Here is a 20,706-nt window from a genome sequence, read left to right on the forward strand (position 1 = left end):
GCACCTGAGATTTTTCAATGCTTGATTTGCCCCTTGGTTATAAAGTTACCCTAAATAACATTTTCAGGTGGTTTTGCTTCCAGGTAGATATAGAGAAAAAAAGAGAGGCTCTCTTCCTGCCAAGGAAGTTCACAAAAAATAAATACTTACATGTGAATAAAGCAAGGAAAACTTGAGTAAAATCTTCTTACAGGTCAGTATTTCTCCCTTGTTCATCCTGATGCATCAGGACAGTCCGTATGAAATATTATTACCTGGGGCTTGTCCTCACGACTGAGCGAGGTAAAAAGTGCCTGGGCTGGCATATTCAAATCTCACATCTCATCTTTCATTCTCTTTCTAGCTGATGCATTAGGTTTCCTCCTCTTCAAATGCAATTATTTTAAAGAGCAGTTTATGGTATAAAAAGAAAACAAATGCTTCATTTTTCCCCCATAAATTATTTTAACCTGGCTCCAGAAAGCAGTTTGAAGGTGCTGTGGGCTCCTGTGGAGCAAAATGTCATCTTGATATAAATCAGGAATATTATTTTATTAATATTTGAGTAGCTGTAAACTACCAGTATTGAGGAAAAACGTGATCACTCTCTGGAGAGACCTTTGTTGTTTCTGTTCACTTCAAATATATTTTAGTAGCAAATTTACAGAGACAATTTAATTTTTAAAGTGATACCGATCTGGAGGAAGGTGCCACCTTCAACATTGGTGATTGCAGGTTACAAATCGGATACTTCAGCCTTTTGCAAATTAAACAAAAACCAGAAAAAACTTTTCCCGGAGTACGGAATGGGGGAAAACCCGGACTGGATTTTTCCCGGAGTGCGGAATGGGGAAAACCCGGACTGGATTTCGGACAGAGTACGGAATGGGATTTCAAAAAAAAAAGAAAAAAGGGAGGGAAGGGAAAAAAAAAGGAAAAAAGGGAAAAAAGGAAAAAAAAAGGTTAAAAAAAGGGAAAAAGGGGAAAAAGGAGGGAAAAAAGGAGGGAAAAATAGGGAAAAAAAAGGAAAAAAAAAGGGAAAAAAAAAGTTAAAAAAGGGAAAAATCCCCACCACAGCCCAGCAGGTTTCTAGGGGAATGCAAATTATTTCTGCAGTTCAGAAGCTGCACATCCCTAAAGCATTCCCTTGGGAACACCAAGCTTTCCACAAGCATTTTCTACATCAATTTGGACTTCCAGCACATTTAAAGACAATTTAAATCAGAATGAGAGGACTTGGTGACAGCACAGCATTGGGTCAGGGACATCAGGACACTCAAACCATCCTCACTGTGGACTCTCCAGCCCCTGCATTCCTGAAGCCTCCTCATTTCCCACAGACTCCCTTCTATTTCAAGGACTCCCATCAGGAAACAGATCCCTGTTCCCAGAAGCAAATCCCAAGGCTCTTTTTTACAACCTGCAAACCACAAGAATGACCAAGGGCAGCTGCTGGCAGAGGACACAAAGAGGATTGTGGGGATCAGACACCTTTACCTGGGAGGGCTCCACCTGCCATCCACAAGCAGCTCTGGGTTTTCATGCTGCTTTGCTTCACAGGGCCTTTTCTGCCAAGCTCACTGCTGGAGGATTTTGTCTGGTCTTGAGACATGCCTCAAAAGACTCCTTTTGGGAGCACCACGAGCCATCTCTGCTGCAGCAATGGAATTCCATCTCCTGCATGGACAAGCAGGGGGAAAGCCAGGACCTTTCAGGTCAATTAGGGACATCCAACAGCAGCTCCAGTAAAGGTACTGACTCAACACCCCCCCAAAGACACAGGACAGCAAGGGCCAACACCTCAACAATCACTGCAGTTAGCAGTTTAGAAAGCCAAACTAAAGCAAAGCTTTTCAGACACTTGGGAAGAGTCCATCCCATTGTAACCAGTTGGTGGGACTCATTCCCAGCCTGCTGAGGTTCATTTCCCACCCCACTCGTGGCTGCACTAGACCTGGTTCAGAAACTTGAAACTAAGAACCCTGTTACACTGAGTTTTACTGACTTAGAAATGTAAAATTGTTTTGAAAAGACCTCTAAGCCCCTTAATGTCTTTGTGCATTTGTTTAATTCTTGTAAATTTAGAGGGAAAACAATTAAAACACCAGGATGTGATTAAGTTAATCAAGTTAGCCATTAGATTACATAGGGGTATTGCTGCTGTCATCTTTTTAACTGAGTCCTTGGCCAGTTTAATGAATTTATAGATGCTTAAAATAAAATACAGTCTCTTCATAAAAATATGGCAGCTCTTATGGAAGCATCTCTTAAAAACCAGCCCTTCTCTAATAAGCTGAGTGTTAAAAATCAGTCGAGAGGAAGGACCATCAGCAGCTCACCTGAGTCCATCTGTGGCAATCCTGGGAAGAAAAGCAGAATCCTTCCAGTGAAGTCCCCGTGTCTGTGGAAAGGGGTTCGTAAGAGGGGAAGCATCACGGGGAATGTTGACAGATATTTAATTATAGTGGCAGTAGTGGCTGTTGCTGTGTTAATAGCATCTGGCAGCAGAGTCGCTGCCATCTGTTAGTGCCCTGAGATTCTGGGTATGGTGCGTCCTTTGTGGAGGAATTAACAATAATTAACAAATCTATCAAATGGAATCACCTCGACTGGGTGACAGCTTTGCCTTGATAATGGTGAATTGCAAAATAACAGGGAGTAAAATGTCCACTATTCCCCTTTTATTTTGCTAATGCTGCTCTCCTAGTGCAGCATCCTGGAGGGTTTCCTTTTAAGCCCGTGGTGTGAGGCAGCATTTACTGCACTTACTTTAAATAATCCTTGTAAGCAGAGCTAGGTTAAAAACAAACTTCTGCATATGCCTTTCCATTTGCAACAGATTTGGGCTTTAAGACCAGGTGTGGGTCTGTTGATGCATGGTAACTTATTTATTGTTAAATAGGGGAGAAAATGAGGTTGGACTGCAAGATGTGACCCTTCCATCAGAGTCAGGTCAGCCTGAAAGAACAATTGAACTGCATTAAAGTGTTTTTGTTTTGGTTTGTTTTTTTTTTTGGTTAGCAGAATATTAGAAGCCAGACCATTAATTTCTGATGAGTCAGTTTGTTTTCAAAGTGACGAGGAAAAAATAGTCTATTTGTTTGCATTTGGAAGAATTATTTTTGAGTATCTATTTTTATCAAAGCCAATATTTCGATGGGTGCAGTGAAATATATCACTGCCAGAAATTATAGCCAGAAACAAAGCAATGAGCCAGCTTGAGACCTGCTCGGGGTTTATTTTTCTCTTAACTCCCCTTTTTCTCTTTGCTCCTGCTGAGCAACAGATGGAGAAGGTAACATAATCTCTGCTTAAACAGGAGAACTGTAATAGGTGATTGAGGTGTGTTAATTATCAGGAGCGATAGGAGGGAAAGAATAAACTGGGGAATCTTGAAGCCAAGTAAACTGGTGTTTTATTTCCCTTTTCCTATGTCAGTCTGTTAATATTCTGAATATTGCTCTGGGACCCGCAGAGAGAAGGCAGCATATATTTTTCCTGCGTCTTTCTATTCATTCCCAAGTGGCAGAAGTCTCTCTGGGCTGGGATTTGGGCTGATTCCAACTCCTGGTGGAGCTGCACTGACACCAAACCATGAGCAGAGGTGTGGAAAGCTGGGGATGTGCCCTGCTGGGATTTATCAAAGCTCCCAACACAGGAGCTGTGCATCAGACTTCTTTTCCCCCTTCTCCCTTCCCCTGGAGTGAATCTGATGGTAAAAGCTCCCCTGGTGCAGGAGGCTGGGCTACAGCTGATTTCTGGTGTTGGTGTCTTCACCCCTCCCTCCCTTGACCTCAGCTCATGAGAGGTTCGTGCATTCATCACACACAGCATGTACACAGCCATCCCCACCCCACACTGCTAGAAGATGTTCTGAAACGAGTGATTTTATCTTCTGTTGCTCTTATTTGACTTGGCATCACGGGATCACAGGCAGGCAGTGGCTGGTGGGATGTGGCAAACACACAGACACTCCTGTTTTAGAGCTTGGAAGAAGGGCTTGTTTCCCTCTCACTGTTATTTCCATGCAAGGCACTGTTTTCTGCTTAGGAGGATTAGGAGATATGCATTAAACAGTGCTAAAGATGCTGAGGCAGTTGATGTTTACGTCCCTTGTGGAATTATTCATTGAAATATTAACTGCTAGACAGCCTCTTTTTTGTTTGCTTTGTTTTTTTGTTTTGTTTGTTTTGGGTTTTTTTGGGGTTTTTTTATTCAGTGATTTAGTAACCCACTCCAAAATCACCTTTTGTGATTCAGACACTCGAAGACTTAACAAACCCACCAAAATTACCCCCAAAACCCCACTAATTTTTGGGTTGATGTTTCTTAAATTGTCACGGCGAAGAAACTCGGAGGGATTTGCGGAGCGGGTGAGCTGCAAGATTTGACTCAGACCTCTCCCATCTGCACCAGCAGCTTTCCCTAACACACAGCACTGGGAAGATCTGAAGGGGCTGTATCCTTTCCAAGGATTTTGGAGATCACAGATACGTGTGTGTGCGCTGAGTTTTGGTTCGCAGAAGCTCGTGACATGATGACAAGGTGTTACCTTGAAGTGCTCTGTCTCTCATCTCTTTTCCCTCCCCATGCCTTTCTTAAGATGTTTTTTAGTGGTTCTGTTCCTCTGCATGGTGGGGACATGGTGGTGTTCTTGTCCACATCCTTCTTACCATGGGCTCTCCAGAGCTGGTTTCCTTCCTTGTGCCCAGTTTTCCGGCTGAGCAGGTCAAGTCTGCCCTTGCTGCTCTTCTCCCTGCCACGTTTAACATGTGCTTCCTCCCACACAGGGTTTTCCACGATGTTTCTGTTTCTCAGCTCCGTTCTGAGCAAGCCTGGGTGACTCTGGGGGTCAGAGGTGCCAGCTGATGTTTTTATCGATGCAACTCTGTGAGGGGCCAGGCCGGAGATGCACATCGATCATTTTCTGTGGATTTTGCTGGGTGACCCAGAGGCAATTCCCCCACCCCACCAAGCTCGTGGCATTTAAGAATTGCCCACGTGGGATCCCTGCATCAGTTGTGTTGCCTTGTAATTTCATTTTCGCCGAGCTTTTCTTGTCGGGTTCTGCGGGCTGGGCCTGAACCCAGCGCAGTGTGATGACAAGTGCCTGTCAGCCTCTGTGTGTGCTTAAATGAATACTGATGGTATCTCTCTTGTGTGTTTTTTTGTGTGTGTTTCAGGAAAAAAGTGCCAGTTCAAACGTAAGACTTAAATCTAATAAAGAGATCCCAGGATTAGTACATCAACCCAGAGCAAAGTAAGTTCCATTTTTGTTGTTTGAGTCGTAATACAAATAAACACAGGGTTAAGCAGTGTCCCTGAGATTCAGGGTTGCTGCCTAGTGCAGCCCAGCTGGTGGCTCCAGCAGCCCTAAAACCACACTCAGTTTAAGTGCAGTAGAAAAGGTCACTTGTGTCCCAAGACCTGCAGAACACTGGGCAGCATCAGCAAAGATGCAGGACCTAAAAACAGCTGAGATGCACGTTGTTATGGCTGGCAGGAGACCCATCCTGTGTTGTTTCTCAGCTTTCTATACAACTTACACATAACTAAAATTACTTCTCTACTCGTGTTCATAAGTACTATTGGTTAAGTTCCTGGGAAGGTTTTTGCTCCTGGTTTTCTTTAGCAGCTGTACTGCCTGGGATTGGGATTGGTAAACTCCTTCCATTTACAATGGTCATGTTAAAGTGGGGGTTGTTTTGTAGCTGAGAGTTTTTCCACCCTTGGCTGGCAGTTCTGTGCCCCTACCCTGGCTGAGGTCAGTCAGCCTTACATATGACATGAAATATTTGACTCTTGTGACAGAGCTGGTGCTTGATATTAGTAACTCATTTCTTACCTAAATCATCATTACGTTTTAATCACTAATTGGCTTGAAAATAACAGATTACATGGAGCTGTGTATCAGGTTCATAACGAACAAGTGAGGAGGCTTTGCTGTTGGATTTTGAACACTATGGAAATGCTGTTCTTTATGCCCTGCCCTCGGGGCACTTATTAACTTTAACTTGCTGAATATCAACTGCTTTGAACTTGGTTTCAAGACTGGAAACTTTAGTAATTTCCTAATCAACTGACAGTGTAATTCAGCCTCCTTTCAAAGGGAAAAAAATAAGTGCTTTGGTTGTAATTGCAAAGAAATTCACAGGAGGAAGGTGGAGGTAAAATCACTCTTTAGCAAAGCTGTGCTTCATTATTGTGGCTCTGCCCTTCCCAGCAGGGTCAGAGATGTATTTAAGATGTTCTGTCACAAGGCTAATTACTCTGGGGTAGAAAAGGGTCATCTTTTGGTACATCCAAGGCAGAGGGAACAGTGTGGGGTCAGGGTTTCCATTCTTTCATCAAACCCATCGTTTTAAAGGTCCCTGCAGAAATCAGAACTGACATTGAATAGCCAAAAAGCCTGTTTTTTTAAAATTGCATTGGCAGAGGTAAATATTTCCGTGCCAGTCCTGCCAAAACAAGTGAACTTCTGAGAGAGGTGAAGGATGTCACAGCAGGTTGTTGGGTGGAAGCTCCACTGTTTGCCCAACTTACCATTGCATTTCTGTCTATAAAAAGTGGCTACATGTGTTTGAGTTGCTAAATGCCAAGTCAGCAAATAGCTGTTATCATGCACAGTTATTTTTTTAAAGGTTTGTCTTCTAAAAACCATGACAATTCTGGCTGCTGGGAGGGGTAGCACTGGGGGGGAAAGGGCTGCTCAGCTGTACGAGCAGAAATGAGGAGATAAATCACTTCCAGGGATGGGGCAGCCACAGCTCCTGTGGGCAACCTGTGCCAGGGCCTCCCCACCCTCACAGGGAACAATTCCTTCCCCACATCCCATCTAACCCTGCCCTCTTGTCTCTTTAAAACTGTTGCTCCTTGTTCTGTCACTACAGGCTTGCTGAAAGGTCCCTCTCCATGTTAAATATTGGTATTTTGAAAGGCTGCAATAAGGTCACTCCAGAGCCTTCTCCTGTCCACACTGAGCACCCCCAGCTGTCCCACCCTGTGTCCATAGCAGAGCTGCTCCAGCCCTCTGACTGTTTCCATGGCATGTTCTGGACTTTCTCTAACAAGTCCATGACTTATTCTGGGGATGGATGCAGGTGTTCCAAAATTCTGCTGATTAAGTTCCCAGGGAAGATTTTACTCACTCCTTCTTGGCAGAGCTTCTCTGAATCCATTCATCACTCAGACAGTGCTGATACTGGGGATAAATATCCCGGCTTTTGGCAGAACGTGTTTCATCAGCCTGCCATGAAACATTTAAAGGTGTGTTCTCATGCCTTCTGATGTGCTTCTTACAAGGAAAATTAAATCCACATTTCGATTTTGGGGAAATCTTTTTTTTTTTTTCCTGTTCTGTTCTGTTCTCCAAGAACTCAGCTTCGATTTGGTGGTTTTCTGACTCTTCCAGTGTTCACTAAATCTGTCAGTTCCCTGCCCTGCAGTGGATTTTACAACTGTACACAGCTCCCCAGTTGTCAGCATTGGGGTGTCTTTCATCTCCGAATAGTAGGGCAGTTTTCCTGCCCAGACAAACTTGTGTGAAGATCCTGGACTGTCAGGTCTGTAGAACCTCCTGTGGGAATTCTCATGGATATGGCAATGCTCTTTTTTTTTTTTTTTTTTTTTTTCCTGCTTTCTTTTAGTTTTCTCAACAATTTATGGCTGGGGTGAGTCACTCCAATGTCATTTTATTAGAAGCAGTGCTGCGAAGGCAAAACTGTTTTTCAAGCACTTACCTACCAAGAAAGGGCTGCACTGCCCTAAAACCCTCTCCAGGACACCTGAACATGCAGGTGACTGGGTCAGCTGTCCCAAACAAGCATCTTTTCCCCATCTGAGGTGGAGGTGGGGGAACCTGAGGGACTGGGCAGACAGCTGGGGACAAAAAAACTCCCACAGCCCCTGAAAGGTGAATTGTTCCTGCTCCTGAATCACCAGCTTTAGGTTTTAATGCCATTTCTGAAACCTTCCCTTCAGAACTGAGCCCTCATTTATGTCCAACATAAGCAAATCATTGTATATGTTCATCCTGATAGCGAGGGCGGTGTGAATGCTGAGCTTTGTGGGGAAGTGCAGCCTGTTGTTGGGCACTTAGGGAGACCATTAACTCATGACAGCTGAAAGGATCATTCCGAGGAAGAGGGTGGGAATGCAAGCAAACCAAGCCAGCTTTTTGTGCTGGAGAAAATCTCCCAGAGCTGTGTGTCCCTCTGACCGTTTGGCATCGCTGTCAACACTGGCACCAGTCCCCATCCTTCCTTTCTTTCTGCAGCTTTTTTTTTGTGCACACTGAGTCCCTGGCACGTTTCCCCAGCCCCCCTGTGGGCCCAGGTGCTGCTCCCTGCTGTGGGTCCAGAGTCCCCATCCCTGGGGGGATTTACAGGGTGTGTAGATGAGGCACTTGGGGACAGGGGTAAGGGGTGGCCTTGGCAGTGGGAGGAATGGTCAGGCTTGATGATCTCAGAGGGCTTTTCCAACCTAAATGATGCCATGAATAACCTGTTAGGTCTGCTCAGGGGGCAGTGAGGACCACCCCTCTGGGAGGGAAGGACCAGCCTGGGCTCGTAGAACGTGTCAGGGCCCACCTGCAGCAGGATTGTGCAGATCCTCCCGTGCATGGCTTTAACCTCAGCGGTGTCTCACTTGGTGGTGGTGGAATTGGCAGCCTTGGAAAACTTGTCTGGACACAGAGGGGGCTGCCACTGGCCCGGGCAGCCTGCCTGGAAAAGGGAATGGCCTCCTCCATTCATTCTCCTCCATGGATGCACACGTGTCCCAGTTACCATCCCAAGCGTAGCACACGTGTACAGAGCTAAATGCAGTGAGGGGTTTTTTGGTTTTTTTTTTTGTGGGCAAACCAAAAATAGGAAAGAGGAAAGAAAAAAAAAAAAAGATTAAAAAAATTGAGACTGTAGATGAAAGTGTAAAGTGATTTATTTTTCACAATGGTGAAAAGCTGACAGCTGGGTCCCTCAGCAAACCCTGGGCTGCAGCATCAGTGTTCTGCAGTGGAAAAATTTCTCTTGTGCTGATACTGTTCCTTTTGCCTTCCAGCATGCACATCTCTGAAAGCCAACAAGAATTCTTCAGAATGCTCGATGAAAAAATTGAAAAGGTAAGGCACGGTGATGTAAATGGATGTTCTCAGGGGAGGACATGCAGGTTTCCCTGCTCCATGGGGAGGACACCTGGACCTGCCCGCTGCAGTGCTCCACATTCTCCATGATTTGGGGGGGATCTGGCCCAAGATCCCCTTCACTGCTCCTTGGTTAGATGGTTCAAGTACAAAGAAGACCAGAAAAGTAAAAGAGGTGGCAGGAGGTACCAGAGAGAATCCTTTGTCTTGTGGGAACATCACCAGTCTAGGATGGAGGGCATAAAGGAGAAGAGCAAAGTGAGATTTTATGTCATTACTGTTCTGATCTTTCATTGAATCTCTGTGGGAGACAACTGGAGCCTTGATGCTGGTAAAATATCTGGGATACCTGGGTGATTTCTTGCTGAACGTCTTCAAAATAGCTCCGGGCTCCAGGGGCTGTGTGGCTGTAGCTCTGCCTCAGGGCTCTGTGGACTGAAATGATGATGCTGGAGATGTTTTGAAGAAGAGGGTGAATAGTTCCTTGCATATCTCATTGTCTTGAGAGCAGCTTTCACGTGTTTCACAAGTCATTTAAATGAGAATCCTTCCCTGGGTGGATTTCAAAGCTTGGGGACACAGGTGGCCTTGGCAGCGCTGGGAGAACAGTCAGACTTGATCTCAGACGGCTTTTCCAACCTAAATGATCCCCAGTGATCCTGGGAATAATTGTACCACAGTGCAGATGGGAAACTTGAGGGATTAAATGGGCTATGTGGATCCAGTCTAGATCTCAGTCTTATTTGTCCCAAGCAACGAATTTGTGACTCTACTCTAAAAAGAATATAAATTGGGAAAGCAAAAAATGAGATAAAGGGAAAGAGTATAAGTGAGGAGAAGTTTGTAGATTCCTGAGAAGAATATTTCTGTACCAGTATTTCGCAGGGGTAAGGTTTTATGTAACCAAAGTGCATTTAAAAGTAGAATTTCTACGTGTCCATAATATAGCTACATCTCCTTTGAATAAGTGCTCTCACCCTATGAATATTCAGATGCCTTTCCTGGACACTCATCCCCTTCCATAATGTCAAATGCACAGTCTGCAGTGAAATGGATTTTCCAGAGGTCTGTGTTGTCTGCAGCCCAGAGCAGCTGAGGCTGTATTTGATTATGAGTCCTGGTTAGGTTTTTGTTTCAGGGCACCAATGCCATTCATGCCACACTGAGTGCAGCTGCCCACGTCTCTGGCTGGTTGGATCATGCCCTCAGATGTGTTACAGGTGATCTCCAGGGCACCTGTGCTAATTTATCTTCTAGATCAGGAGTTTGCTTAGAGGGAATACACAGTTCATCTGTCAGAAAGAGGGAGAGGGCTCTCCTGCTTTTCAGGCTGCTGACAGCTGATGGGACTGACTGGCAGGAGTTAATGTGCAGCTGAACGTGGGATTTGTGTTCTCTGGGGACCTCCTGTGCCTGAGGAAATAGTCTTCCTAAGGGAGGGTTTGGGTCTTTTAATTAAATCTTTGCCCACAACGCATTTTTTCCTAGGTATTACCACAAATGCCGGAAAGGTTGGAAAACGTGAGGGGTTCGGTTTGATCCCTAAATAGCGTTCTGAGGACACTGTCAAACAATTGAACGGGTTCTATCAGTGAGCAGCTCACCAGTTGCAGCTGAAATAGTTTGCAGAAGTGGGGGGGTGTTGCCTGTTGGTGAGGTTGATGAGGTCCCAAAACAAGTCGCGACGTTCCCGTGGTAACCGTGGCCGCGAGCAGCCTTGGATGTGTAATGGAGACACGGAGTCTGTCACCGGCTCCCGTGGGCTGTGCCTGCAGGAACTCTGCAGTCAGTCAGGAGCAAAAACATCCCTCAGCGTTGTGTTGGGATCCCAGGGGGGGTGTTGGGTCACTTCATGCGAGTGAGTAACAACAACTCTTACGTGTGAGCTACGCATTAGGCGGGGAAGCGAAACGGGTGTTTCGGGCTCCTCGCAGCGATTAAACGGGCGGGAAGGTCAGCTGAAATAAAAACTTCTGCAGTCAGAGTGTGAAATGGAAAGAACACAGGCTGGCATTTCACCAGCTGAAGTATTTATGAAGCCTGCAGATCAAAAGAAGAAAAGCTGCCATGAGACAGCCTGCGGGATCTCTCTCTGGCTGCCCCTACGGAGCTCAGCCCTCTCCTGCAAATGCCACCCAAAGGTAACAACCAGAACGTCAACCCCATTGCTTTGGAGCTCCTGCCTACCAAAATTCAGTGCCAAAAAACACTGTGAGGCATTCAGAGGGAGACATCTGTTCCTGCCTCTGCGTGCGTGTCCCTGCCTGGAGAGCTGGAGCTGAACGGCGTGTGATGGTGGTAATTCAATTCACGGAGGGTTTGTTGGGAAGGAAGGAAATGCTGGAATGAAGGCCGAGGTGGCGCTGGCTGAGAATGTGGAAGTCAGCCTTGCACATGGGGTTAGATGTTGGCTCTGCTGGAGTCAACCCAGTCGCTTCAGAGGCACCAGAACTGGAGCTAAAAATACTGAAAAACCTGACGGGAAGCCAGAGATACAAAGTTCTGTGGGAGACTGGGAATAGCTGGGTAGAGTTAAGCACAGGAAACAGTAGTTAGAGGTGATATCAGAGAACATCCTGGTCTGGAAGAGTCCCACAAGGACCATCAAGTCCAACTGCTGGCCCTGCACAGGACAACCCCAAGGATCCCTCCCTGTGTCTGAGAGCGTTGTCCAAATGCTGTTTGTCACAGGCTTGGCTTTTGGAGACAAAAAGGCACAAAAAGACACAAAAAGACACAAAAAGACGCGTGTGCACCCAGAGTTCAGGAGGAAAACGGAGCAGAAACAGGCAGTGGAAAGGAGGCAGCTCACCTGGTGTCAGTGTGATCATCATTACTGAAAATTAGGCCTGCCTGAAATCACAGAAATATATTCCAGTGGAGGATGGGCAGCAGGTAATAGCAGCAATTAAACTTGAGGAGAGTGTTCCCCCAGAGTAAATTAGAAAGATGTGGGTCAGGAGTACAACTGATTTGCTTGACCTGAGAGATGAGGGCAGAAGTACACAGAAATACAGCTTTGGAAACCTGAGAAGGAAGCAGAGAGTGACTGAAGGTTCCTCCTGAAGCAAACCTGGCAGCTGCTGGGTAAATCTGAGACCTGCTGTGCCCAGCAGAGGAGAAAAGGGGCTCCACTGGCTGCAGCCAGGGCTGGGGCAGTCACTGCACTCTCACGGGGGGAAAAATCTGGTTTTGAAACTCCATCTCTGATTAGGAAGATAGGAACATGTCCTGGTATGAGGCCACTGGTATTGGTATTCAGGCAAATAAATTAATTATCTGGGTTCTCTCTAATCCAATAGTGCAAGGACTAATTTAGTGCAGTGTTGCATTTGCATTCAAAATGAGTCACTGTGAAGCACACAGTGAAGAACTAGCACCTTTCTCCTGAAGTTTCTCCAGTCTTCAGGGTGATTTTTCCTTCTACATCTCAAATTTATTCGGACCCTGATTCCACAGGACCCCATGCGAGTCCCATGACAAGCACCAGGAAGAAATCCCAGCACAGGAAGGATATGGATCTGTTGGAGAGAGTCCAAAAGAGGCACCGAAATGAGAAGAGAGATGGAGCAGCTCTGCTGTGAGGAAAGGCTGAGAGAGTTGGGATTGTTCAGCCTGGAGAAGGCTCGGGAGACCTTGTTGTGGCCTTTCATACCTAGGAGGCTCCAGGAGAGCTGGAGAGGGACCTGGGACAAGGGCCTGGAGTAACAGGACAAGGGGGAATGGCTTCAAACTGCCAGAGGGCAGGTTTGGATTGGGTATTAGGAGGAAATCCTTCCCTGGGAGGGTGGGCAGGCCCTGGCACAGGTTTCCCAGAGAAGCCCGCAGGCCATGGGAGAGGCTCCGGCATCAGAGTGGCTGCATCCCCTCGTTAGGAAAGCCGGGCATGGGGCGCGGGGAGGGCACACAATGCAGCTCCTTGTGTGGGGTTCGAAGAGGAGCGGGGGTTGCTAACGAAACCTGTGCGAGGGGCAGAGTGATTAGGCTGAAACTCATTAGCAAAGTGGATTGCTCTTAATGACTCCATTGATTTTTTTTTTTTGATTTTCCCCCTAACAAAATGAGAAACGGACAGAAATCAGTGCGGCGTGCACAATGATTTAGTGCCGTTCTCTCCCCACCCTCCTTTCTGCGCGGGGCTGTGAAACAAAACCAGGCTGATGAAGAGGGGGGCTCGCCATCCCCAGCGCCGCCTCCTCCGTGAAAGGGGCCACTGTGTCCCCCCGGCTCTTCCAGCCCGGGCAGAAGAAAGGGCTGCTTGGTGCAGCTCGTTCCCCTCTCCGTCCCTCCCTCTCCCGGGGCCGTGGGTGGGAGGGATGCTGGTGCCAAGCTGCGGAAGCATCCCCGGCGCTGCCTCCTCTGCCCCGGCCGCACAACGGGCCATTCAGCCCGCCGGGATGCTGGCTGCCCTGTCACCCACACGGCGGGGAAAAGCCCCTTCTCCTCCCATTTTTCCTCTTGTTGCTCACTGAAAGGACCGTATCAGCCGTGATGCGATTTCTAGAGAGAGCAGGGGGCGTGAGCCCTTCTGGTTTGGGTGCAGGAAGGGAGGCGTTCAGGGTGTTTCTGGGGACATCTACAACGGCTAAAAGTTGGATTTTTTGAAACTGCAGGGGGAGGGAGATGGGATTCCTCAGGAGTTAGCTGAACTTGGAGGCATGTGTTACCATTTTCATCTTTCTTAGCACAGTTCACTCTCAATCATTACAGCTCATTTAATAGCCTGTGCTGTTAAGGGCTATTGAGGGATGGCCCATCCATTCCTGTTTAAGTAGCCACCTGCTCTGTTGCACTGGCTCCTCTGGGTGCAGGAGCCTGCTCCCCTGGGCAGGATTTGACTGGCAGTTGTGGAATCATAGGCTCCTAGAATGGTTCGGGTTGGAAAGGGACCTTAAAGATCATCGCATTCCACACCTTCCACCAGCCCAGGTTGCTCCAAGCCCTGTCCAGCCTGGCCTTGGACACTTCCAGAGATCCAGGGGCAGCCACAGCTCCTCTGGGCAACCTGTGCCAGGGCCTGCCCACCCTCACAGCGAGGAATTTCTTCCTAATACCCAATCCACACCTGTCCTCTGTCAGTTTAAAGCCGTTCCCCCTTGTCCCATGTCCCTCCATGCCCTTGTAAACACCTCTCTCCATCTTTCTTGTAGCCCCTTGAGGTACTGAAAGGCCACAGTAAGGTCACACTGGAGCCTTCTCTTCTCCTGCAGACTCCTTTTCCAGGCACAGTGATGCTGTTTGAGGGAAGTTGTTACCTCCTCTGGTTCCTTTCCTTCCTGGCACATGTCTACTCCTCGAAAAAAAAAACCCCATCATTCCTTCAGTCTGAACTTAGATACCACTGGAGCATGTTGGACAAAGCTTTCATCACCACCAGCTTGGTCTCCTGGTTTGGTCCAGATGGACAGGAGAAAACTGGTGGCTTTGGGCTTCACTGCCAAGTGTTTCAGCGTCCCTTCTTTTTTGAGTCGTAGCTTTTAGTTTAAAAAAATGTATTTTTTTCCCTTTCTTTCTGGGTCAGTGATTGCTGAGTTGGAATTTCGGGCCTATTAGTCTCTTGGGGTTTATTTTAACTTACTGAGAAAACCCTTTTGCTAACAGTGCTGGGCCCTGGGGAGCTGCTGGAGCTGGGTGAGGCCTCTCCAGCAAAGCCAGCTCTGCAGTCCCACCACTGGCACTGGGATTGTAACTGCAGAGGCATTTTGGAGCCTTTGTTCCTGACGTGCACCCCTGCTGTGTGTCCCAAATAAACTGATCTCTGCGTCAAGAAACAGCTCTCTTTTTTTCCTCCCCACTTTTATCTCTCCTCCCTTCCCTTTCCTGACAGGACAGTGACTGGTTTTGATCTGTGGGGCAGCTGGGTACCCCTGTTTTAGCACTGCTGCGTTGGTGTCTTCTGCTTACAGGGTGGTGTTGAGTTTTTATGCTCTGTTGGAGGTTGGACACTCATTTTTCTCCTCTTCTTCTTCTACTTCTTCTTCTTCCATGGCAGTGCTTTGCTCGACTGCTGGGATTGTCCATGCAAGCTCTTGGGTGATGCATCCAGCATATGGGAACAGTGGGAAATAGTAAAGAGGTTAAGATTTGGGGCCCTGCATTTGAGGGACTTGTTTGACACGGGGTATCTCAGGGGGTTTGCGTCAAAAAGCCGGGTCTGCATGGGGAAACAAGGACGGTGGGTCCTGTCAGGTCCTTTCTTCTTGCTGCTTTGAGCAAAACAGGTGGTGAGGGAGGGGGCATTCCTTCTCCAGACCATCCCAGGGGAATACCTAGAGAGATGCTGCTGCCAGTCTTGTGGCTGGGGTGGGATGGAAGGCTTAACATGACTGCTCTGATAAGAAATCCATGTTTTGTGAAGCTTAGCCCGTATCCCCCGCTGTGCGAGCATAATTTCAATACAAATGGTATCTTCTGCTCTTATGTTAAACTCTTGCTGGGGTTATCACAGGGGGTGTCCTTGTTCACAGCAGCTGCCTGGTGTTGCCCATGGGATTATGTGCTTGGTTGCTTTTGCCTCAGAGATTTATCTTTTCCGGACAAATGTGCAGGGCTGTGCCCGCCAAGGCGGATCTTTACATGAAATAGGTTTGTAAATCAGTTTGTTGGGACTCCCCCTGGAATTCAGTGGCGCTTAGGAGGTTGTTAGTGAGGGAAAGGGAAGGGTCTCCTAGCCTGGTTTCGTGGCTGGAGGAGTCGTGCGAGCCCTGAACCAAAAACACCCAACCCTGAAAACCAAAACCCGCCCCACGTTCAGGGAACTGATCTGCATTCCTGGCGAGCTCGTTCCTGTCAAACTGCAGCCATGTACAAACGGTCTGGCTCTTTTTTTGTCCTTGCAGGGTCGTGATTATTGTTCAGAAGAGGAGGATGTCACATAGTGCCAACTCTGCCGCTCGCCCCGGGAGTACTACTGTGTAAATAGATTACAACCCAGTCGAGACCTTCTGGAAGTCTTCTAGAGCGAACAGCACTACATAACAGAAGAAGATAATTTCCACATTATATGCTCCATTCAGTTACAGTGTTTCCTAATGAACAGATGAGGAATATTGCTAAGAACTCGTAAGGAACTGTTTTTGTTGCTGCTAGTTAAAACTCGTTGCAACTTCTCACTTTTTTCCTGTGTCCAGATACGCAGCAAATCCTTAAAAAGTTAATCCAAAAGACGTTGTTGATTTTACTGAGGCCTCTGGCCTGTTTTCTATCAGATGAGGTAGTGTTACACCAAGCTTCCATAAGTGAACATTCAAGCATCTAAGAAACACCCTTAAGCTGCCTGTCAGTCCGCGCCCAGGCCGGAGGGCTCGTTAATGCTGGTGATTCCAAGCTTTGGAGATGGGATGTTTTTGCCATGGCAGGCCTTGTTTTCTCTGCTGAGAAGAAGCTGAGGAAATTATTATCCATTTAAAAGCATGTTATCACTGAAATACTGGAAGTGATGCAGGAGCAGGAATTTGTATTCTAAGAGGAGAAAGAGTTTCATTTAATAGGTATCTTAATCGAGGACTAAGCTTGCAGTATTGGCTTTGCTGAGCACGAATGGGAGTGTGATCACAATCATTTTGAATCTCTTTTTTTCTAAGAAAATAAACATTTTACTGTTTTTATGTATTCTTGTCTTTTACCATTCCTACAACGCGATGTTTTCAGAGTCTGGGGACGAGGAAGACAAACCCAGCCCTCCGCCTCGATGAGTCCCATGGATCTAATCTCTTAAAGCAGCTCTGTGCCAACTGGGGGGGGGATCTGTTGTGTGTCCTGTAGAGTTTATTTTTCCATATTAAATGGAGAGGATATTACCTTCTCAAAAGCAGATGTAATATTTTTAACAAATGCTGTCATGAGTTAAAAAAAAAAGAAAAAAAAATCAAGGAAAAAAAAATACAGCTTTTGTATTTATTGTTTCAAAGGAGATTGTTACCTGTGCTGGTATTTCTTCCTGCTTCAAATACTGTATGAGGGCAAGATTTACACTCTCATCCCATGGAGAAATTTTGTCAGGACATAAGTTTCTGTGCTGTGTTGGTTTTGTTGCTCTGATGTGTGTGATGGGTGTGGAATACAACATGGGACTGCTTTAGCAGCATCTCTTATGATGTGGCTCAAGGGGGCCTTTGAGCCCCAAGTTTATTGCCTGCCATTTTTCTCTGAACCTTCTGGAAAATCAGATTCCTTTAAAGGGTTCTAAGTCCCTCAAAGGTCACCTGTGTCTTCTGAGAATCTCTAGATTTTTTGGGGGGAATTTCTTGGCTAACCAGGTTTCCTCTGGTGTTTGCTCTGAGCGGGGTTGGACAGTCCACGACAGGGGATTTCCTTCCCTTTCCTCCCCTTCCATTCCATTCCATTCCATTCCATTCCATTCCATTCCATTCCATTCCATTCCATTCCATTCCATCCCATTCCATTCCATTCCATTCCATTCCATCCCATCCCATCCCATCCCATCCCATCCTCCTGGTTGGAGCTGCTGGCATCTCTCAGTGCCACGGAGCTGTCTGATCCGTGATGAATTCCTCAAGGTGATTAACTCCATCCTCTTGGATGTGATTTTTTTTCCTCCATAATTTATGCCAGCTCTCCAGCAGGTAGCCACGCTGAGGGGGAGTCAAGGGACCACGCATTTCAATTATTTAAAAGACTTCAATTAATAAAGAGTCCTGGGGCTTGATCCTGCAAACCCTTCTCTCCAAAGTGCTTCATAAAGCTTTTGGAAGTGGTGCAGGAGTGGTGGGGTTGTGTCTGTTCTTCTGAAACATATTTCGTTGTCCAGATGCTGAACATCTCATATATAAATTTCCCCTCACAAACCCTGGGGGGTCTTAGTTTCAATAATTCTTTTATTTCGTGTTTTCCATCCCAGTGATGATGGCACCGAGGGCCTGGGCTGTGGTGGAAGCTTTATGAGGGAGGACAGACAACTCCCACCTTAGCTGTGCTCTTATTCTGAGCAGCAGCAAGTGCTTTAGTCTCCCTGTGAATTACAAACCTCACTGATGGACCTTTAGGTGACAGTATCTGTGCCTGGATGATCCTTGTGGGTCCCTTCCAGCTCAGGATATTCTGTGATTCTGTGAGACACGAACAGAACTGAGGGTTTGGGGAGGGAGAGCAGGTGCTGCCTGTTCATACCAACTCAGCAAATCCTCGGCCATGACGTGTCTTGCTGCCATCACCCTGTACCAGGCAGGTCCCAGGAGCTTCTTGATGGTTTTCAGCCAACTGGAGCTCTTGGTCAGGCAGGACTCTTGCTCTTGAGCAGTTTTGGATATGGAGAAACAGAGATCAAATCCTCCAGGGAGCCCTATGATATTGCTCAAATGAATGTCACTTTTGAACCTGCTTTAATTCTTCCACCTCTGCAAAAATCCTAGCAAATTTTGTTACAGGTCTAAATATATACAGTTGCTGAGGATCCCTAATAATATAAGTAGATTACTGGGGGCTTAAAATGCACCTCTCCTTGCAGCCCTCCCTCCACATTGCTGCAGTCTGCTCCAATCTGTTCAGCAGGGTGGGAAGGAGGAGGGGTGGGAAGGGAAGGAAAATTGCTTATCTCTGATACAGTGTGCTTAGTTCAAATGGGATTTCAAGGTTTCCTTTAAAAGAAGTCTCAAGTGATTTAGGGCCCAAACTTCTCTTCAGGAGGCTGACTCACTGTCTAATGAGCTCCAAGCCAGATCCTGGGATCTCAGAGGAGATTGGGGTGAAGGGGTTTTGCAATCAACCTTCTTCCCTTGCTGTGCTTTTTTTGCCTTGTCCAGAGCCCTTGGAGCAGTGCTGGAGTTGCCCAAGAGGCTGCTGACCATCCCCAGATCCAGCCCTGTGCCGTGTTTTATCTGTGATCTTCATCCTAAAACGATGATGCCTTTATTTTACTGAATTATTGTGAGTTCCCCTTCACCTGTGCCCCCTCCCAAACCCTTCCACCCCCCATTAACATTCGTTTCTTCCTTTGCTTTCAGTCAGAAGTTTGGGGTTTTTTGAATTAAGTCTCGCTGCCAGAAGCCCCAGCTCTGTCTCCTCCCCTGCCACAGACCCTGGGTTGGCTCAGTGCTCCTTCCCATCCCTTTGTGCACAGCAGGAGCAGCAATTTTTTCAGGCAGGCGAAGTCCTCACCCCCAGGAGCTGCCTCATCCCACCGTCCCCGCGTGCATCCTGAGGCTGGAGCTGTGCTCGGTGCTGCCCACGCCTGGAACAGAGAGGAGCCAGGGGTCCCTGTGGCATTCCATGGGGTGTTCTCTTCTTTTTGCAGCGTGCCTTTTTGTTGCTGCAAGAGCATCCAGGTTGATGACAGCATTTTAAAGCCTGAATGATGGGACAAGAGCCAAGGGGCCGGTGAAGCACTGGGAGATGTGTCGGAACTCCGGACCCGTCGCCGTCCTCGTGTGAAAATCAGGCTGAAGACAGATGGTTGTCGGCTGTTTTGGCTTTATCAGGTCCATAAAACAATAATTTCCTGCCACTTCCACTTTGGAATTAGCAGTCACTCAACTCCACATCGGCTTGGCTGACACGTCAGACCTTCAGAACAGGAGAGGCCTCCAGCTGGGTAGGTGTGTGTGCCTACCCAGGAATGAATTCAAGGTGAGCTTTTAACAGGATTTCCAGTTGCTGTTGGCACTGCTGTCCCATCAACAGCCTTGACCAACATTGCTGCTTCACAGGTGACAGTGCATGACACCATGAGGGGTCCACAGGGGTGGGACACTGGCACAGGGTGCCCAGAGAAGCTGTGGCTGCCCCTGGATCCCTGGGAGTGTCCAAGGTCAGGTTGGATGGGGCTTGGAGCAACCTGGGCTGGTGGAAGGACATCAGAAGACCCTGCTCTGGGTCCTGGTACCGCTGGGAAACTCTGCTTTTCCAATGCTGAAATGCTTCTCTATGTAGTGGAATTCTGTAGATGTTTGGGGAAGAGGAGACAAGGAATGCCGGGATGGTTTTGGAGGGGCACATTATTTGCTTTATTGGTTGGGAAGGAAGCCTTCAACATCCAGAAAACTGGGTAAGCAACAAGTGAAAATTCCTATTATTGTTACTGTGCTTTTGGGGCAAAGGGAAAGAAGCCCCAGCTCAGGGGAACTGCAAGATGGGAACATGGGTAGAATTCAAAAACCTTCATGTCTTTGCTATTAAAAAAATAAAAAAAATTTCTTTTAATTTAGCTGCACATCTCTACCCATGACATCCAGGTAAACACTCACTTTGAGCTTGAAGGTGGCAAAGCCATCATCATCATCATCATCCTCCTCATCGTGATCATCTGCTGCTTCTTCATCGCCATAAACACGTGTGGGACTGTGAACCTCCTCCATAAAAGCCAGCTGTAAGAGCAGCCTCATGGACACCTATTCCCTGCACCCACGGCAGCCAAAGGAGAAGCCTGTGATTCCTTCCCTCTCGGAATGGCTCCCTCCCTCCTCACTGCTCTGCCATCCTGGATGGTTTCTGTTTCAATCAGGACACCCGAGCTTTTATTCCAAGCTTTGTTACCATCGGCAGCCTCACCCTGAGGCTCTGTCAGCAGGAGGTGTTGCCCAGGATGGGCGAGTGATGCCGGGCTGGATCGGGGCTGGAGCGATCATCCTCCA

At 47.2% G+C, this 20,706-nt stretch overlaps 1 protein-coding gene across 1 annotated transcript in view; it reads left to right on the forward strand.

Annotated features, from left to right (window-relative positions):
- CUNH1orf21 (chromosome unknown C1orf21 homolog) overlaps positions 1-16,729 on the forward strand; it is a 106,220-nt gene extending 89,491 nt beyond the window's left edge. The window contains exons 4-6 of the mRNA XM_050306653.1: positions 5,163-5,239; positions 9,037-9,097; positions 15,958-16,729. Of these exons, the coding sequence (XP_050162610.1) occupies positions 5,163-5,239; positions 9,037-9,097; positions 15,958-15,996 (177 nt within the window). The 3' untranslated portion in view covers positions 15,997-16,729. The remainder of the gene's footprint in view (positions 1-5,162; positions 5,240-9,036; positions 9,098-15,957) is intronic.
- The last annotated feature ends 3,977 nt before the right edge of the window (positions 16,730-20,706 follow it).

Source organism: Myiozetetes cayanensis, unplaced genomic scaffold, assembly GCF_022539395.1.
Source record: "Myiozetetes cayanensis isolate MyiCay16 unplaced genomic scaffold, myiCay2020 scf12, whole genome shotgun sequence".
In the NCBI taxonomy this organism is placed as follows: domain Eukaryota; kingdom Metazoa; phylum Chordata; class Aves; order Passeriformes; family Tyrannidae; genus Myiozetetes; species Myiozetetes cayanensis.